Source organism: Canis lupus, chromosome 16 (assembly GCF_003254725.2).
Source record: "Canis lupus dingo isolate Sandy chromosome 16, ASM325472v2, whole genome shotgun sequence".
NCBI lineage: Eukaryota > Metazoa > Chordata > Mammalia > Carnivora > Canidae > Canis > Canis lupus.
Window position 1 is genome coordinate 42,324,201 of NC_064258.1, and position 20,494 is coordinate 42,344,694.

The window sequence follows — 20,494 nt, forward strand, 5'->3', positions numbered from 1 at the left end:
AGGAACATGACTTTAATACAGCCTTTGAATTATATTGATTAAGAAACAAAAGTCTAAAAAAGGCAAAATGTGGTGGAAAGACTGGACTTAAAAGTCTATCAGTGTAAAATCAAGAATCTTCTGTTAACTCTTTAGCCTTTGACAAATCATCTCATATTCTGACTGCATATTCTAAGGAAATGGGAGTCTTAACCTATCTTGCTCTATGTTCTTTGAAAAATATATAGAACTTTCTAGCGTGTCTGATAGCTCAAGAAATGTTAACTTACTTCCCTTAAGGTTTTCTAGTTAATGGGAAAAATTTAGAGGTATCAGGGCTTCATCCAATCACATTTTCAATAATACTCACTTCCTAATTTGCAAGAACTGAAATTTCTTAGCATAGATAATACAGTGAGAAACCCAGCTAATTCTGAATGTACATTGATGCATTACTTTTTGTTTTCATCATTAGTAAAACAGATGCTTGGTGGGGTATATAATTCAAAGGAAAGAATAAAAGCCAGAATCTCAGGACTTGGAAAGGAGACTCGGGAAAAGAAACACATGCTCAGTTTGTTTTCCTGGCTGTGGCCAATTCAGATACCAGAGGTTCGATCATTCAGACCTCTAGGGTACTTAGTTGATAAAATGATCTAACGTCCTATTATTCTAGTGTTTGCTCATAGGATAATTAGATTTAGATGATTCCAAAGGCCTACAAAGAAAGGGGCCAAGCCTTGCCCTGTTATTAGGTATGCACCTTTTACCAAAGCAGTAAGTCTTTCTTTTGCCTTACAGTGACTATCACGGACTCTAAGCCTAGCTCTCTTCTGAGGAAATCAAGTCTGAGCTGATTTCATCCCATTATAGAGACAAATCTCTCTGTGTCCCGCTCTGTTTCCTTCATTTATTCCCCCTTTCTGAGTTACCAAAATGACTTTGAGTCCTCTCTGTTTTGTTTCATTTACTGATTTTTTTTTCTCAAAATCCTTCACCCCTACCTAGCTTTGCCTAAAGTAGATGAAAACTGGGAACTCTTTCTTAGGCCTTTTCCTTACCTTCTTTACTTGCATTCAGTTAGATCCTTTTCATCAGAATTTGGGTGACATCTTGGGATTTATTTTCTTTGTACTGTTTACATGAAGCAACATAGTGACTATGAAATCAATATGGGCTTCAGAATCTAAAAGAGTAATATATGCCAAGTCACCCAACTAGTATAGTGTTTGGAACTTGCTACTTTTCCTTACCTATGGTCAGACCTTTTTTTTTTTTTTTTTTTTAATTAATACATTGTGAGGAATACATGGTAAAGTTTGCTTTATATATTCTCAAAATGTTTCTGTTTCATATGTAGGTAACACTGTGATTCACTTAGATCAGGCATTAGCCAGAATGAGGGAATACGAGCGTATGAAGACTGAGGCTGAAAGTAGCACAAATATAAGATGCACCTGCAGAATTCTTGAGGATGAGGATGGTGCTGCCGCCACAAGTATGGTTACTAATTTAGAAGGTGTGTTCTCGGTTGAGTAAAAGTACAAAAACTGTTCTATATGTAAAGAAAATGTATAGCCTCACCTGATGCCTAATAGTTTTATTACCACTTTCTTTTAAATAAGGGTGCTAAAACTATATAGATTCTCCTTTGTATTATTTCAGCATAAAATCATCAGATTTCAATATTTAGAATTCTGAATAACGCATATGTCTAATGTCACAGGCTTTATTTTGCTAATGAATCATTTTCTTTTTAAAAATAGAAACTCCTATTGAAAATCATGGTTCACAACAACCTGTAAGTGAAGTTTCTACTGTTCCATGTCCTAGAATTGATACTCAGCAGCTGGACCGGCAAATTAAAGCCATTATGAAAGAAGTCATTCCTTTTTTGAAGGTAAGCAATATTTTTTTTTAAATAAATACTTTCTGTGTTTTGTTCTCTAATACTTATAAAAGACTTCATTGTAGTAAATTCAGAAAATAACAGGTAAACAAAAGAAAGCTAAAAACACATTGGTTTCATCAATTATTCTGTAAATTTATCTCCTGTTATTTGTAAAATATATACTCACCCCCCAGAAAAGGATATTTCTTTTCCTATAAGTTATAAGAATATGTATATATATTTACATAGATATATTTGTGTAGATGGGTACATTTGATAGTTTGAAACCATTCTTTGAGGTTGAGTTGACTTAAACTATGCAAGCATTTATTTGCTTTCATTTTAGGCATAGATAAGTGTTGCCTTTTTTGTGTTAATGCTTTTGTTTTATCATGAGCGATCCAATAAATACCTTTAAGCATGGCTTTTTTGATAAAATTATAATTACTTAGAAAAAAATTATAATTACTTAGTAATATACTAAGTATATTTGCAATATTTTTTATCTTGAAATAATTTTTAATGTTTTAAAATTTAGTGCACACAAATACATGTTTTAGCTAAAGAATGAAAATGTATGTATGGTGTCTAATAAAATTGACATTACAAAAGAAGACCATGTTAAAACCTCAAGATAGAAGTAAACATTTAAGTAAAACAAAACCCAAAAAAAACCCATATGCTAAGACATACTGCCTTTAAAATCCTGATAAATAGAGTTGCCTAAATGCAGACTTGAGACATTGAGATTTTACTTTAGGACTAAAAAAAACCCCAAAAGACACCAGAATGCCTCTCATTTTAAATGTGTTTTTAAAAATGTCTGCACATTGTTTTCCTGCTGGCAATTGCAGTGTAATCAAGTAGATAATAAAACAGCTGTATTCCAATAGGATGATAAAAAAGTATGCCATCTGGTCTTCCTGTTAAGTATAGTTTACTTCATAAAGCAACAAGAAGTCACACTACATACTACTTTTCTATGTCAGACCTTCCCTGCCACTCATGCTCCAAAGTGAACACAGTTGAAAACTCCTTAAGAGAAAATGAAAACAAAAATTTTCACGTTTATAGTTTCTAAGCATAGGATAATCTGTGCAGAAGGAAAGTACAGGAAGAGTGTTACCATTGATGTGCTCTTCAGGAAAATTCTACTTACAGATCCTCAGATGGATAGAATCGCTGATTTACATACTGGTCATTGGGAGGAAAAAAACAAGACTTTCAGAATTTCCTCAGATTTTGGTAGGTCCTTCCAAAATACAAAGATCAGAGATAATTTATTCATATAGTCCTTTCCTAAAACTTTATCAAATAATTAAGTAGCACCATAATGGCGGAAGTCATAGTGAGGAAAAGGAGGTAAGGGAAGAAAAGAGTACTCCCTTTTTACTACCCACTCTTCTCTATCAGACTACTAGGATTCAGTGAGTTCTTAGTGAATACAGTAATCAAAATGTGTTTTATTGGAATAAAGTACTTTCTAGAGGGAGTCTGCCCAGAATGTAGTGCTTCCTTTAACATTTCAAAAGAAGTATGTAATTTCAGGGCAGCCTGGGTGGCTCAGCGGTTTAGTGCCGCCTTCAGTCCAGGGCCTGATCCTGAGAGACCCAGGATCGAGTCCCACGTCAGGCTCCCTGCATGGAGCCTGCTTCTCCCTCTGCTTGTGTCTCTGCCTCTCTCTCTCTCTCTGTCTCTCTCATGAATGAATAAATAAAATATTAAAAAAAAAAAAAAAGGAAGAAATATGTGATTTCAGGACAAGCAGATTTCTCTAAAATCCTAATGACAACCAGTTGCAGCTTGGCAAAGTTTTGCTTTAATGCTTAAGAATGTCAGATGATAATGATACTTAGAAGAGCATCTTTGTCACCACAGGGTAAGAATTTAAGCCGCACAAGAGGCATCTGCTAGCAAGTTATATGACTAAAAGAACCCAGAGTTCATCTATTTCTCTTTCTTATGTGAACTTCACTGAGCTATGGGGATCTCCTGGGGATCTAGGTTTATGGTTAACTTCCCTTCTTATTATAAACAAATCAATTCTAACCACCACGCCTGCTTTATGTAAAAATATCAAAACCTTATAAACCTTTATTGGTAGCAATATTTATTTACTATGTAATTATTTTCTGAGGTTTAAAATATCTAGATGATTTAGCTTTATGCTTAGGGAATGCAGTCATCTGCAGTTAGGAAATTTTATTGCTTTTACCATTTTGTGTCTGATTTAATTGATGTCCTCTCATAAATATTCACTTACTAAATTTAGCATTTCAGGAAGTTTTTGAGGCCAACCAGTGAGTAGAACTAATGATTAGATTTTAACTGTTATGTCTCATTTCACTTCAAATCTTGACTTTCTTGGTAGGATTATAGAACTTCTTTGTTAAAGTCAGCATTATACCCAGTCACCTAAGCTAGACTTCTTGACTCTCACAACTTCTGTCACCAGAAGTCAAAAATTGATTTTCATCTTAAGAGCAATCACTTTTCTTCTTTCCAATACATAATCTTAACTCAGATTCTCATATTTTGCCTAGCCAGCCTATCATAATGGGCATGAAATGAATGTTTACTCAGGAGACTCCTTAGCCTTCAAGAGATTTCACTACTGGACCTGATACATACTTTCCCAACTTTATCTCTCCCCACTCTCCTACTGTTCCACTCACTCACTCACTTCAAATTACTCAGTATTTCCTATTCCTGCCATTGCATTTTCATATATCAGCTCTTAGTACAGTTTGCCATTATCGAAAATTTAAATGCTCCACTCTTTTCTGCTTGGCTAAAATATCCTTTCTTCAGAGATAATTGTTGTTTCCAATCTGCTACCACAGCTACTTACAGAACCTGGTTTGTGCTGCTTTTAGGATATCTGTACATTCAGCAAGTACTGAGTGTCTGCTGTGAGCTGGCCCCAGTACTAGGGGATAAATAAGAAATAGCCCCTGGAATTAAAAAGTGTTATCAGTTGGACAGTGCATAGCATGTAGTGATTATTCATCTATCTGACTTTCTCCTCTGCTGTTTGAGCCCTTGAAGACGAGGGATTGTTTCTCCCCCCTTTTTTTTTAACTACCTTTTCTGTCACATGATTTTTTCAAAAATGACCTTAAATCCTTCAGTTTAAGGAACCCTAGAAATCATCTGGTTTAGCCACCTCATTTTACACATTTCTACAGAAAACCAGAACATAAACTTACCTGAGTAAGGTTAGAAGATCTGCCCAAATGAGTTTAGCGGCAGAAGAGGGATTAGAATCATGACATACTTGATGTGGATGTTTTATGGACTCACTTCCACAAGTAAACCGTGATTTGGATTATTAGGTAGCTTGCACATGCTTCTAAAGGAAGATGAGGGAGAAGAGATTTGCCCAGAAAGGTTTGTTAGGGAAGTTAGGACAATGGTTCTCAACTGGGGGTGACTTTGACACTAAAAACATTTTGTAATGTCTACGTACAGTTTTAGTTCTCAGGACTCTTAGGAGAGTAGAGGGTGCTATTGGCATCTAGTGGGTAGAGGCCAGAGTGCTGCTGATCATCCTACACCACACAGACTGTCCCTAATGCCAAGACTGAGAAAGCTGAGTTAGAAGACCCATGGAGCAAGTGGGGAGCAGGTGAGTTGAAAGAATATGGTTGAAATGAACTGAACTGCAAATGGGAAGACAGGCCATATGGAAACCATGGCATGAGTAATTCTTAAGATATAGAAAAGAAGTGATAAAAAGTATTAATTCAGCCTGATTCTTTTACTGGCTGTTAATCTGCTGTGGTGGGTCAGAATACACAAATCCCTAACGTGTAGTGCAGGAGTTTGGCTCTTCTTATGAATGTATATTTGTAAATGTATATCTGAATGTTGCGAAACATCTATGCAAGAAAAAAAAATCATGTGAATTAATATTTTTAAAACAATATTAAGTTTTTATCCTAACCAACTATGATTTTTTCTCAGGAGCACATGGATGAAGTATGCTCTTCTCAACTTCTAACTTCAGTAAGGCGTATGGTTTTGACCCTCACCCAACAAAATGATGAGAGCAAAGAATTTGTGAAGTTCTTTCATAAACAACTTGGAAGTATATTACAGGTAAGAGTTTATACTTATATGGCCTACCCTCTAGTTTGGAACTTTTTGTTGTCATTTTCTGGCAGTACGCAATTTATTCAAATAGATATTCATTCTGGCATCCATTGGGGAAGACATTTCAGTACCTTTTGAGGTTATTCCTTTACCTGGTTTTAAAAAAATTGTATTAGGGCCTGCATCTTCATTTGACTCGATAATTTCTAAGGCCTGTCCAAACTATGATAAAATTTTGTTTTGATTTTTCTCCTTCCCAGTAAGAACATTTCAAGGTTGGGATGTTTAGAAAGTAATTCTATGATATTTTCTAAAATAATTTTTTATCAGTGTGGGAAATCATAGAAACTAGAAAACTGTTGATTATAGAGACTTCTTAGGCTGTATGAGTAACTTTAAATTAATGTTAAGGTCATGGTTCTCAACTGAGGGCAATTTTGCAATGCCTGCAGACATTTGTCAGGCAGGAAGTGGCTGGTACTATATCATGTGGCCTGTTAATAGTGCTGGGGTTAAGAATCCCTTTGTTAAGTAAGGCTACCTTAGTTCATCTGATAAACATCTTTACAGTTAAATACACTCATGTATTTTTCCATTGAGATAGTTTAGTGATTTGTATTATTATTACTCCAAACTAGGAAATAGGTTTTTCTTTTTATCTTTATTACAAAAATTTTCCATAAAACTGTTCCTTCTTATTCTTGTGTTTTAGAGAGACTATTATCACTTTGTGTATTAACTTTCTAAAAACCTTAGGCTTGATGCAAATTTCCATCACTATAATTTTCCATTTTGTTTTTATTAAGGCTAAACTATAAATTCAATAATAGGTTTTAAGTTGTGCTGTCTCTAATTTTATTAACACATAATCTATAAGGAATATAAGACATGTGTTATGCAGTTTAAAACTGTTTAGGATAATTTTATTATTTTTTATAAATTTAAGTAGTTTATTCCTATAGAAAGAAATAACTCCATTCTAGAATCAGGCTCAAAGATAAATCATTTATAATTAAATATTTTTGTATTTTTGTTTATCAAGATCCATGTAATCCTACCTCAGTTTGTCTACTGTTACCATAATTGAGACAGATGCCAAAGTATTAATTTGGAAATAAATTTTTTTCTCCTTAAGAAAATCTGGCTGCTTTTCTTTTAATGCTATTCCTGATTCTTTTTTTCCCCCACAAGGGGACCTAGAGAAGAATAAAGTTCAGTTTATAGTAAATCTTGCCCAGAGTACTGAAAATCTTTCATGAGGTAGAGCTTAAAATACCATCTTCTACATTTTTTCTAAGAAACCTATTCAGTGAATTTTTTTTTTTTTTTTTTCACGAGGCAGCTTCATTTGTGCTTCTTCCAAGATTGTGCTAGATAAGGTGGTTTTTTGGAAGGAGGAGACACAGAACATAGTTGTTTACCTGTTTTCTAAATGGCACAGTCCATATTTTTAGGAAGAAAAAGAACTGCAGTTTTATGTTTAAAAAAATAAAAGTGTAGAATATAGTTGGCTTATTCATTTGATGATGCTGTATTTCAACTTGAATAGAGCTAAAGTGCCATTGTTTTTAAACTGATTCTGAAGGGAAAGTTTAAATTAGAATGACTGGCTGGCTTTATATAAAAGGGGAGAACTTAAAAAGTACTCTGACGTTAACATTTAGAGAGGACTTTGTATTTTCCTCTCTGGGTACCTCAGCTTCTCACTGTGGTAAATATGTATCCCCTGGGTTGCTCATTTGTGGCTACCAGTTCTATTAATTAGGACAAAAGCTGTGGATGATCACATGTTCTTTCCTTTTGTATACTCTTTAAGCAGGACTAGCATGATTCCTACTTAGAATATTAACTATCTTGGGTGCCTGGGTGGCCCATTCGGCTAAATGTCCAACTCTCGGTTTTAGCTCAGGTTATAGTCTTGGGGTCCTGAGATGGAGCCCAGCATAGGGCTCCATGTTCAGTGCGGAGTCTGCTTGATCTTACCCATTAGTTTTAGCTTTTTTTCCACACTAAAAAGTACTAAAATAGTTTTTCTCTGAGTATTTAAATTTGTTAATCCTCTGTATTGCTCTACTCACAGTTAAAGTTTATCTTTAAAGTTACTTGGTTTACCTTTGAATAGGATTCACTGGCAAAATTTGCTGGCAGAAAACTGAAAGACTGTGGAGAAGATCTTCTTGTAGAGATATCTGAAGTGTTGTTTAATGAATTGGCTTTCTTTAAGCTCATGCAAGATTTGGATAATAATAGTATAACTGTTAAACAGAAGTGCAAAAGGAAAATAGAAGCAGCTGGAGTGATACAGTCTTATGCCAAAGAGGTAAGTGACATTTATTTTGATTTTAGGAGTAGATAATAAGCCTAAAAATACAGTTCTTGATCGTTATTAACTAAAATTATACTAGACCTCAGCCAATGTATTTTCTAAGTAATGGCACTTAATCAGATTACATAAATCAGTACATATGCTAGCCACACACTGAATCTCAGATATAACAGCAGTGGCTCAAAGATCAGGAATGCAGACAGGAATTGGTGACAGGAATTATCAGATACCTTACCTTACTGTCATTTAAGTCTTCAGAGAAGAGAGGAAGACTGGGATCTGATCCTTGGCCAGCTGTCTGCAGTAGCTATTTCAACCTCGATAGATCTCAGATCTGCCAGGAATATTTATCACTCTGGCCAACACACATGCTTGTTTACAAGTTAAGGCTTTGGTTGCATATTTCTGTAGCTTCTTTCACCCTGTTAAATTGGTCTTGATATGAAATTGGTCTCCATATGAAATTGGATGGGGTTTTTCTCCTTAACTTGAGGCATCACCAAAAGATTTCTGCCTTAGACCTCTCCCTCCTCTTGACTCTCTAATAATGAGAAGGAAAGCATGTTGAGAACCAAAACACAAGGAGAAAACCCTTCTCCCTGAAACCTAAAAAATAAGGTTCAAGCCATCCATTTCACACTTAATACTTTCACTCCTGACCTAGATAAGTTTCAGATCATTCCAGCTATTGCTAAAAGCTTGAAGAAAATATAAACAGGATAAAACCATAATAAATGATCGGAAAGACTACTTTAAGATAGGCAGTCTCGGATGCCTGGGTGTCTCATTGGTTGAGCGTCTGCCTTTGGCTCAGGTCACGATCCCAGGAGTCCTGGGATTGAGTCCTGCATCGGGTTCCCCACAGGAAGCCTGCTTCTCCTTCTGCCTATGTCTCTGCCTCTCTTTCTGTCCCTAATAAACAAATGAATAAAATCTTTAAAGGAAAAAAAAAAATAGGCAGTCCTGTTAGGCCATTTGAGTGGGTGAAGTATGAACTAACGCATGAAAGACAAAGAGTTTATAATGAAAATGAAAGGGAACAACATTCCGGGCAGAGAGAACTATAAGTTCAAAGACACTGAGGCAGAATTGACCAGTTTGGAAAACAGAAAGAAGGCCAGGGCAGCAGGAACACCTCCCATGAGGTGAGAGTGTAGGAGATGAGGTCACCTAGGTAGGTAAGACCAAAAGTATAGGACCTCAGCAACCATGGTAAGGACCTTCTGTTTGATTTTATTCTTAGCATGATGGAAACTCATGGAAAATTTTGAAATTGAGGAGTGATCTCTCATGTGCAGTTCAGAAGATTTGTCTAGTTATCATATTATACTGGAATTGTAGGAGAGAAGAGAGGGAAGCAGAGACCAGTGGTAAGGCTGTTGGACGAGTCCAGGAGGAAATGTGATTAGCTTCCAGTGCACACCAACATTTTGACGATCCAGTCAGTGAGGCATTCTTGTGATTGAGACGTGGATAATACAGTTAGAGCACAGGCTGGTTCCTGGTGTCTGACTTGTGCATTGAAGAGCTATTTACTGAGATTGGGAAAACTGAAGGAGGCTGGGGTTTGGGGAGGAAGTGAAGGTTTTTGTTTTAGAATTACTGAATTAGAGCTGCTCATTATTTAGGGAGATGTCTGGTAGGCAGTTTGGTTAGTTTAAAAGATTTTAATGAAAGAGTTTAATTTGGAAAGAATTCAAGAAAGCATTCAACTCTTTGGATTGTGGTAAAAATGCAGCATTTGTTAAATTACTGAATATCTAAGTTTAATCCTAAGAAAGGTCATCCCTAAATTCTGTTTAATTTGCTTGTAGGCCAAAAGGATTCTTGAAGGAGATCATGGCTCACCTGCTGGAGAAATTGATGATGAAGACAAAGTATGTGGCTAATTAACTTATGTCTAAATATAATGCTTTTGAGACAAAAGATTAAATAACTTTAACAGCTTTTACCCTGTTTGAGAGAAAACTTTATTATCAATTGTCCTTTCTTCTGACGAAACTTAATTTTCTTTTAAAAAAACTTTATATTAGATACTAATTTTTTTGATAAGTTTATATATTTTAAAATATATTTTAAGGAATTCATTACATGTATTTGTGGCTAGGACAAGGATGAAACTGAAACAGTTAAGCCGACTCAGACATCTGAGATATATGATGGTGATGGTCCCAAAAATGTGAGATCAGATGTTTCTGATCAAGAGGAAGATGAAGAAAGTGAAGAATGTCCGGTGTCTATTAGTAAGTGTAAAGATTCCATACCGGGTGTATACGTTAGCCCTTTTTAGGTCACTTATCCAAACAGTTGGGTGGAATGTAATGGATGTAGAATTGTGTGTCCAACAATTCTGAACAGTCTGGCGTGGACTTGACCAAATGACCTGTCCTTTCAGCACCACGCTGTCCAGCTGCTTACTCTTTTGAAGATCTCAGATACCATATGTAAAGGACTTGTGTAATGCAGGAATGCAGTACATGGTAGCTTCTATTAAGATTCAGTGCTGGAAATTTACTAAAATCTCTGTATTAATTAACTTAGACTTGTCCAAAGCTGAAACTCAGGCTTTGACTAATTATGGAAGTGGAGAAGATGAGAATGAGGATGAAGAAATAGAAGAATTTGAAGAGGGACCTGTGGATGTCCAGACGTCACTTCAGGCTAACACTGAAGCTACAGAAGAAACTGAACACGATGATCAGGTATTCCAGACCAACACATCTTCCTCCAGTCTTCTTTAATTACTGAAGGCAGATCTTTTTAAAGATGTCAAAATTTACAGCTTCCTTGTTCTTGTTTTCATGAATAAACAAATTTCATTAATATCCTTATTGAAATCTAAAACACTAGTTTATTTTTGTATTTAGCAATGCTTATATTTATAGCACTTTAATCTTTTTCTTTTTCTTTTTTTTTTTTTGTGTGTGTAACAAATCCTAAAAACTGACATTACTTGGAAGATCTGGAGTTTTCATTTATCTTTATGTATTTCCTACTCATACATGGAAATAGTATATAACAAAATCATTCCCTTTGCTACCTCCACTTCATCATGTCCCACAGGCAGCACTTTGTATGATTTCTTTGGCTATTTGACTCTCTATTTCTGAATAGCATGTGTGTATTTTTATTTATTCACTTATGCACTTGACATTCTCTTTTGACTTCCTATTATAGTAGGTGAAGACTTTTTAGATCATTTATGACTCATTTAATTATATTAATCCTATCCTCATTCAGTTGTATCTTTTGCTTAAATCTACATTTAACCATAGATTTTATCAGACTACGTAAATATTACTGCCAAACTAAGCAAAAGCTTAGTCTTATACAATTTTTTCACCTGAAATTAATAATTGTCTCAATTTTTTATTTGCCTAATTTTCTTTGACACACACCGAAGTCTTTGTTCTGCCCACCAATAGCTGTATAAACTTCTCAGTAGACTTTTCTGCACATACCCTTCCTGCTCCATCCTGGCTTTGGCTCTTCATTAGACTTGCTCACTAGCTAGCAGCCTGGGAATCCCCCTTGTCATTCTTTATTCCATTTGTTTCTGAAATCCAGTCTTCTCCTTTTACCTCATTTTGGTAGAGCAGATCTCTAGTACTTCTCTGAGAAAGAGTGCGTCAAGGATAAATATTCTGAGACTTTAAATGTCTAATAAAATCTTTAAATTCTTCCATGTTAAACCATTATCTTCCCTCAAATTTTTGAGGCATTACTCCTTTGTATTCCAGTTTTCAGTGCCTCTGTTGAGAAGGCTAATACCTTTTTTAGTTCTGATTCTTTGTATCTTACTTCTTTCCCACATAACCCCATCCCCATCTCCACCCCCGCCCCCAGGAGTTCTGGAGTTTTACAGTGATACGCATTGTTGTGCCTCTACTTTCATTCACTCTACTGGGTACTTAGTGGGTCTGTAAGTAATCAATAACCATGTCCTTTATTTTGGTAAATGTTCTTTTTTTTTTGTATTTCTTCCCTACCGTTTTTCTTTCATTCCTCTTGGAATTAATACTGTCAGATATTATTAGCCCTCATGGGTTGATTTTCTGATTTTCTCCTCTTCCTTTTATTGTCCCATTGCTTTTTGTTGTTGTTGTTTTACTTTCTGGAAGATTTAATACTTATACAAATGTCATATTTTTAATTTCTAAATATTTTTGTTTTCTGATTACTTTTTTATAGCACCCTGTTAGTTTAGAGAGGCACTATCTTCTATTACCCATCTGGAGGCTTTCTTCAAATGTCAGTGGTGCCTTCATTGTTTATACTAAAAAGATACACTAGAAAGCCGGTTGAGTTTGCTCTGGGCTTCACTGTCAGGCATTTGGGTAGATAGCTTTTTGACAGAAAATTCCAAATGTTGATAGCTATTGGTCCTTTCTCTGGAGTGGTTTGTTTTTGCAAAGGGTCTTCTATTCTCCTCCTGCCTAGGAGGAGGTCTATATTTATACTTCTTGGTGCCTGTGTTCAGGAGCTAGATGTGGGCATGGTGCTGAAGGTCCCATCACTATTCAAATAGACTTGTGCTGAATCCTTCTGTTTTCAGCATGACATTTTACCCTATCCTTATTTGTGCTTTTTGCACCCCACCCTTAACCCTGGCAACCCCCGAGGTTTGAGGCTTACTAGTTCAACTTATCCAAAATATAATCTCCCATTTTCTGTCAAAGTTGGGGGAGGGAACTTCAGTGTTTGCATTTTCTTTAAACAGCTTTCAAGAACCACCAGCACCACCTTCTTTTCATCCACACTATTCCCCTTCCGTGCATGAGGGGATTCTGATTTTGTTCTCTCCTCCTGCTAAAGGCACTAGGCTTTATCTTTCTCCCCTCAACTCTTCCATTCACTTAACATCTACATATAAATGGATGTCTCTTAGTTTCATTCAAGACAGTCTGATACAAAAATTTAAAAAAAAAAAAGTGAAATCCATAATACTCTAGTTCTCTATTTTGAGGTTAAGGAAAAAGTAAAACCTTTTTACTTAGCCATCTTAAAGTTTCAACTACAGCCGCCTTCTTGAACACTTTCAGAAGATATTTTTAAATTCCCTTGTATGAAAGTCTCAGGTTGGACAGACAACCTTACATTCTTAACCATCTCCTATATAATGGCCATATATTTTAGGCCTTGCTATTAAGACATCACTTTTTCCTTCTAGGTACTACAACATGACTTTGAAAAATCAGGAGAAAGCAAAAATGTCCCATCAGAACAAGATCCCACTACTAGTAAAGGCAAGAAATGTAAAGTGTTCAATTTTAAGATTATCTAAAGTGCCCTTAATGTGCTTAAAAGCTAAAAAAATAAATTCTTAGCTAATGTAAGTTTGAAGGTATTTTTGGACCTGATGTATGTCTTTTTTCTTCTCCTAAATCCTTTGTAGAAAACAGGACTTTTTTCCTTCAAATAGCTGCTCGAGAAAAGCTGATAAATAATTAAACACATAGAAAAAAATCTTACAAGAAAGTATCTTTAGATATAAATGTGGGGGATTTCTTAGAATACCCATTCCTGGGTATTACTCATGAATATCCTGCTTAATTAGAAATTGGGTGGATGTCAAGAGTCTAATTTTTAAAACATCTTCTGTTAAATCTGATCAATAATTTTAGGAATCACTGATAAGGAAAAATTTATAATTGTCTCTTTTTTGGGTCTTAAATGTCTTGATTATTCATTCATACATACTAGTTGGTGTAATTTTAAAATTTAACAGCTGTTGCATTACACTAATGATAAGACTTTCTTTTCATAACAGATGACCAAGATAGTACTCCTGTGAAACCCTGTTACCTCAATATCTTGGAAAATGAGCAGCCTTTGAATAGCGCTGTCCAAAAAGACTCTCTGACTACCATCGATTCATCTAAACAGCCTAACCCTTTGCCTTTACCTTTACCTGAAATCGAAACCTTGGTGCCTACAGTCAAAGAAGTTAAATCTGCTCAAGAAACTCCTGAAAGCTCTCTGGCTGGAAGTCCTGATACTGAATCTCCAGTGTTAGTGAATGACTATGTATGTATCATTTACATTTCATTTCCGTGCATATTTCTTCATTTTCAGGTTAACATTTTCAGTCTGTAAACACAGACTAGGTGTGTTTGTGTTTGTATTTAGGTTTAGAAACTGCTGAAAGATATTTCTTACTCAAACTTACTTTAAACTTGAACAGAAGGGTGATAGTGAATTAGGATGATCATCTCAAAACCTATTCTTCTTTATAAATTTATGACCCAGATCTTGAGTTTTAGGTGGCAACCTTGAGAGAGTTCAAGTTCAGATCTTGAACAGATTTGTGAATCATCATTAATCTCTTACAGAACCCATGCTTGACATCTCAATAGTTTTAGAACATTTCATAAATCTTTGATAAACCTGAAAGTTTACAGTTTGATAGCAGAAGACTCCCTTCTCTATATATGGCAAATGAAAGACATATATGTTAGCAAATCTGTACCTAGGATGTAAGTAGATAAGTTTTACTCTGGACATTTTCATTTCAGTTTAATTTTATAGTAAGTTATTTTTTGGATCTTGAATTATGTTTTATAGACTTGGCGAAAATTGAGGGATTTTTAACAATATACTTTTAGGTCTAAGCAGGAATGTGTGTTTTTTTGTTTGTTTGTTTGTTTTTTTTAATTAACATCAGTTTTCTTCCTAAAGATATAGTTTACAATTATGATTTCATAATTTCTCATTAAGGAAGTCTATATAATATTTCAAAAACATTAGTAGAGTAACTTAACTGTTTTGATGGCTTCATCAAACAAAAAATTAGCATTTACAACTCTGAAAGTTACCTCTGTTACAGAGTTGCTCTAGGAGGCAGTCAATTGAAATTAAGTCTGATTATAGAGGGACTTGAATTTGAAATTTAGGCAAGGGACACTCCTGAAGGTTTTTGCACAAGAATAACAAATGGCTGAAGTCATGGTTTTTGAAGATGAATCTGATGACTGTGTAAGATAATGTCAAGAATGCTGTTAGGAGGCTCCCTTACCATAAGAATATCAAGCACAAGCTTAATGAGAGATAGAGATGGATGAGAAATGTTGAAAGAGGAAAAATCTAAGGTTTCCACTTGAGTAATTGGTAAAATGATACCATTAAAAATCAGAAAGGAGAAGTAGGAAAATAATGAAGTGATCACAGAAATGAGTTACTAGATTCATGCCTCATCTTTCTGAACTTCCATAGAGTTGATACTGAAAGCCTGTAAATGTTTACTTATATTCTGCTGCGTACACTCTGATGGGATTCCACAAAATTATCAAAAAACCCGAATTCTTGTTCTGATTGTTTTAGTCCTCAGTGTTACTGTTTCTTCCTCTAACCTTCATAATAAGCTGGCTCTTTGTTTTTTTCAAATGGAGACAGAAATGCTTGACAGCATTCCCCCTAACTGCAAGTGCACGACCTGTCCTGTGCACTCCAGCTTTGCTTTTATTCATAGAGCTGAACACAGAAAAACCAAATAGGATAGAATTACTGATGTAAAAAAAAAAAAAAAAAAAAAAAGAATTACTGCTGTATACTCCTATATAAGAATCCATTTTATCTGTTGACATGGATGATTTTAAAGGCTTAGATCCAGAGATAGAGTAGATTGCCTTTATTAAATATAATTTATCTTACAGGAAGCAGAATCTGGTAACATAAGTCAAAAATCTGATGAAGAAGACTTTGTGAAAGTTGAAGATTTACCACTTAAACTGACAATATACTCAGAGGTATTTTGCTCTCTTTAATTAAACTTGTCTTTATATAACAAATACTACTGGGATGAAAACTGATTTTTCAGGTTTTTTTTTTTTTTCCTTCATTTCAAAGGCAGATCTAAGGAAGAAAATGGTAGAAGAGCAAGAGAAAAACCATTTATCTGGTGAAATACTATGTGAAATGCAGACCGAAGAATTAGCTGGGAATTCTCAGACACTAAAAGAACCTGGTAAGAGTTTCAACCATATCATACTGAAAAATTAAGAAACCTTGGTACCATCATTTTGTTTTTTAAATCCACTATTAGTACTTAAGATTTAAGCCAAATACTGGAAGGGAAGCCTAATTCTGTAAAAAGTCTTGGTCCATTGCCTAATTTATAAAATGGTATTATCAGATAATTTTTTTGTTTTTAAAATCTTGAGTTTTAGCAGTGTAAGATATGCACATTAATTTAAGAAGGAAAGATACAAAAGAATTCATGATAACCTGGCAGTATCCCATTTAACTATTGGTTTTTAGTTCTTCTGGGTGAGATCTTGTATATTTCTGAATTAATATACTTATAAATTTTCTTAATTTAAAAAATTCAGACATCTCTTCTCTTCCATATGAAAAGTGAGCATTTGGATCTTTATTATTTTTGGTTTTTCTGTTCATGACCTTTATTTTAAATATATTTGTTTTCTAGTTCCATTAGCTTTGGTCATGACTCCGCGGCTACTGCCTTTTCTTTCTGCTTTTTCTGTCCACTCTTACTCATCTTCTTACATTAAGGTTACAAAAACACATTTTTGTAACTAATAGTTAAAAGTTACTTTTTCTGAAGACCATTTGGTGTAAAGATGACTCATTGGAGAGCCAGTTGATAATCCCAGATTTCCTTCTCTATGGATCTAATAGCGCAACCCCTGGGCCACCCAGAGGAGAATGTGTCTTACATCAAAATCAAACGATTTTCAGGGATCCCTGGGTGGCGCAGCGATTTGGTGCCTGCCTTTGGCCTAGGGCGCGATCCTGGAGACCCGGGATCGAATCCCACATCGGGCTCCCAGTGCATGGAGCCTGCTTCTCCCTCTGCCTATGTGTCTGCCTCTCTCTCTCTCTCTCTGTGACTATCATAAATAAATAAATGAATGAATGAATGAATGAATGAATAAGAAAAAGAAAAACTTAAAAAAAATCAAACGATTTTCTTTTTGTTACTCTATCAATACATTAATCAAATTATATAAGATTTTGGGATCCCTGGGTGGTTCAGCGTTTGGCGCTTGCCTTTGGCCCAGGGCTTGATCGTGGACACCTGGGATCGAGTCCCGCATTAGGCTCCCTGCATGGAACCTTGCTTCTGCCTCTGCCTGTGTCTCTGCCTCTCTCTCTGTGTGTCTCTCATGAATAAATAATCTTTAAAAAAATCATACAAGAGTTTTTTTTTTTTTTTTCCCCCTAGAAATGAGGTGTGAAGAGAAGCATAGACTAAATTTCAAACTTTCAATTAATTTCCCAGTATTGAGCCCAGTTCTCCTTGTTAGAATCTCACCTGCTGCCCCCTAATGGGTCCAGGCTGAGCCCCACCCCCTTCATCTTGTCTCCATCTGCTTTGAACTTTCCAGGGATTTGTCATCTGGCCGGCTTTCCCTCCCAGCCACTCTTGTTGGTTGATATTTAGTCAGTTTTATATAGTTTTCTTTTCTGGTGGGTAGTTTTCTTAAGAAGTATCTGCTCAGTATGCAATCTTCAAATGGAAACCGTCACCTATTTTTTTTTTTAAGTATGCTTTGAATTTTTTTATTATTATTTATTTATGATAGTCATACAGAGAGAGAGAGAGAGGCAGAGGGAGAAGCAGGCTCCATGCACCGGGAGCCTGACGTGGGATTCGATCCCGGGTCTCCAGGATCGCGCCCTGGGCCAAAGGCAGGCGCCAAACCGCTGCACCACCCAGGGATCCCCCGTCACCTATTTTTAAACTAAATTAGTATCTCCTTTATAATAACTTTATGCTAAAAGTTTTAATGAAAGAGAACAGTATTAAATTCTAGTAAGTAAGGTGTTAATTCAGTAACTTAAAGCGCATTATTCTGTTTTTCAGAAACAGTGGGAGCCCAAAGCGTATGAGAGGTCTTCAGAAGCTCATCTAACTCGCTTTACATAGTCAATGCATATATGAACTTGGCACTAAATAAACATCTGTTTTGATCTGTATAAAGATGTAAATTAGTTTGACACTGCATTCTTGATAGGTGTGCTAATTTCTGCCCGTGGCAGTTTAAAACATCAGAAACTGAATTCTGGACAGATTCCAGCCTTGATACACTCTGGGGTTTTCTTCTTTCTTTCCTTTTTTTAAAAATTTTTCTGTCGATTTTTTTTTCCCCTTCCTTTGTGATGTTTGGTATCGTTAAATTTAAGATGTAGTTTTAAATAAAGTTTGGACTTCTCTGTAAAGTACTTTTTTTGGAAATTATGTTGAATTCTATACAGTAAGTCACCCTTCTATATGATTCGGATATTCAGAGAAGAGCAAGAGTTAGAGAAATACAGAATTTAGTAAGACCAGCCATTAGACCAGGCTTCCAAATAGTGTCAGTGTTGCTGCTGCTGGGTCTAGACACCTGCATGTCTTATTCTTGTGCAAGAACAGGCAAGTTATAAAGGTATCCAGGACATTGGTGAAGTTATAGCATATAAATATTCTGTTCAAATTGGATGTTTAGAACACATGTCCTTATCAGATAAGTATTTTCCAGAATTCAGTTCCTATCTATGTTGCCACGGTCTTTAAAAAAAAAAAAAAAAAAAAAAAGTTATATAATTAGGGAGTATTTCTGCACAAACAAGTAACACTGTGATAAATTTTACATGAAGAACCAAACCCTCTCAAGTAGGGATTTACAGAACTAAGTTTTATGTACCAGAATGTTAAGGCTCTATATGTCTTCAGACAAGCTTGCCTTTTGAGATGGTAATTTTAAGACCAAAGCATAGCAGTTGATTATGTGTGTGGTGAGAGAGAAGCAGATTTGCAAATGAAGTACTAAGCAATGAATATGTATGGAATTTCTTCATCACCAAGTAACTCAGTTTTTCAAAAGTGAATTATCTTTAGATTTGCAAACTTGCAATATACCCAACTAAGGCTTCACAGCCAGTTAACAATTCAGTCATATAGGTTTTTTGTTGAATAAAATATGAAGAATTAGTTTCAGTTAGTGGTCTTTAAAATTTATTAACAATTTACTGAAATACCCAAAGAATTTGGTTGGTATTCCTTCAAAATTTTTATTTGCTGTATACTTCAGTGTAAAATTATAATGCCCAGTCAGGGAGTGTTAAATGAGGATTTCCCTTTAAGGACATTTACTATATTGCTAATTATGTGAAGTATAGCTCTCCCAACATTAATTTATTTTTTTTTTTTTTTTTTTTTTTTTTTTTTTTTTTTTAAAGATTTTTATTTATTTATTCATGATAGTCACAGAGAGAGAGAGAGAGGCAGAGACACAGGCAGAGGGAGAAGCAGGCTCCATGCACCGGGAGCCCGATGTGGGATTCGATCCCGGGTCTCCAGGATCGCGCCCTGGGCCAAAGGCAGGCGCCAAACCGCTGCGCCACCCAGGGATCCCCCAACATTAATTTAAAAACCTATTCAGATAACCATTCAGAATCAGGAATTCTTACCCAGTTTGACTCCTGGGAAGCTGAAACAAATTAGATTATATGTATACTTAAGTTTCTATACATGTATGTTTTCTAGACTCTGAACAAAAAGGGGAGAATTTCATGTTGACATTCAAACCAAGCCTTACGCATATTATGGCTGTGTCTCTCTACCTGCAGATTAAAGTGCGATCCAGTGGAAGACCAGTCCTATCGGAGTTATTTTCCTAGCACCTGTGACTTGTGTTACAGTTGCTGTCATCTTCTCTTTTTTATTTTAGAAGATAATTCAGTTTTAAAATCTCTGGGGCTGAAGATCAGATAACTTGTTTGACCCTTTCCTTAGTAATTGTTGCTCAAAGTTTAGGCAATAAATATTCCTATTCGTTAATGTTTAGGTTGAAAATCTGGTTATAGATAAAAGAGGAAGAAAAGGTGAAAATGAGAGAACCTTATGCAGGTTGAGAGAATGCTTAAAATAGCTCACCAGACTGTGCAGGTACTCTTTGTATTTTGTAACATTCACTTTGCATAGCTGCTTTTTCACTGTTAATAAATGTATATCCTCCATACAACCATGAATTTGCATTTTCATTTAAACTGACATAATCATTTATGCCTTAGAATTTATTCCAGAATTATTTATGGCTTGACAATTTTAAATGTAAGAAAAAAAGAACCAAACAAACAAAAAATCTAAGACATGAAAAATAGAGACCCAACATCTAGTCAGGGAGGACTTACCAATTTAAGAGCATTTTTCTTACAGTAGGAACAATAAATAATATAAATATTAGAAATAACATATA

The 20,494-nt window shown here is 35.2% G+C and overlaps 1 protein-coding gene across 50 annotated transcripts in view; it reads left to right on the forward strand.

The window, feature by feature from the left end:
• Positions 1 to 18,476, forward strand: part of PCM1 (pericentriolar material 1) — a 78,520-nt gene extending 60,044 nt beyond the window's left edge. For 38 of the 50 annotated variants that reach the window (XM_049094942.1, XM_049094967.1, XM_049094943.1 and 35 more), the window contains 13 exons: positions 1,340 to 1,498; positions 1,746 to 1,879; positions 3,032 to 3,115; positions 5,837 to 5,971; positions 8,088 to 8,285; positions 10,106 to 10,168; positions 10,399 to 10,534; positions 10,833 to 10,993; positions 13,462 to 13,546; positions 14,062 to 14,318; positions 15,944 to 16,036; positions 16,137 to 16,254; positions 18,118 to 18,476. In XM_049094942.1, the coding sequence (XP_048950899.1) occupies positions 1,340 to 1,498; positions 1,746 to 1,879; positions 3,032 to 3,115; positions 5,837 to 5,971; positions 8,088 to 8,285; positions 10,106 to 10,168; positions 10,399 to 10,534; positions 10,833 to 10,993; positions 13,462 to 13,546; positions 14,062 to 14,318; positions 15,944 to 16,036; positions 16,137 to 16,254; positions 18,118 to 18,143 (1,649 nt within the window). In that variant the 3' untranslated portion in view covers positions 18,144 to 18,476. The remainder of the gene's footprint in view (positions 1 to 1,339; positions 1,499 to 1,745; positions 1,880 to 3,031; positions 3,116 to 5,836; positions 5,972 to 8,087; positions 8,286 to 10,105; positions 10,169 to 10,398; positions 10,535 to 10,832; positions 10,994 to 13,461; positions 13,547 to 14,061; positions 14,319 to 15,943; positions 16,037 to 16,136; positions 16,255 to 18,117) is intronic. The other 12 variants (XM_049094964.1, XM_049094951.1, XM_049094954.1 and 9 more) reach the window with 3 other exon arrangements.
• Positions 18,477 to 20,494: the final 2,018 nt, after the last annotated feature.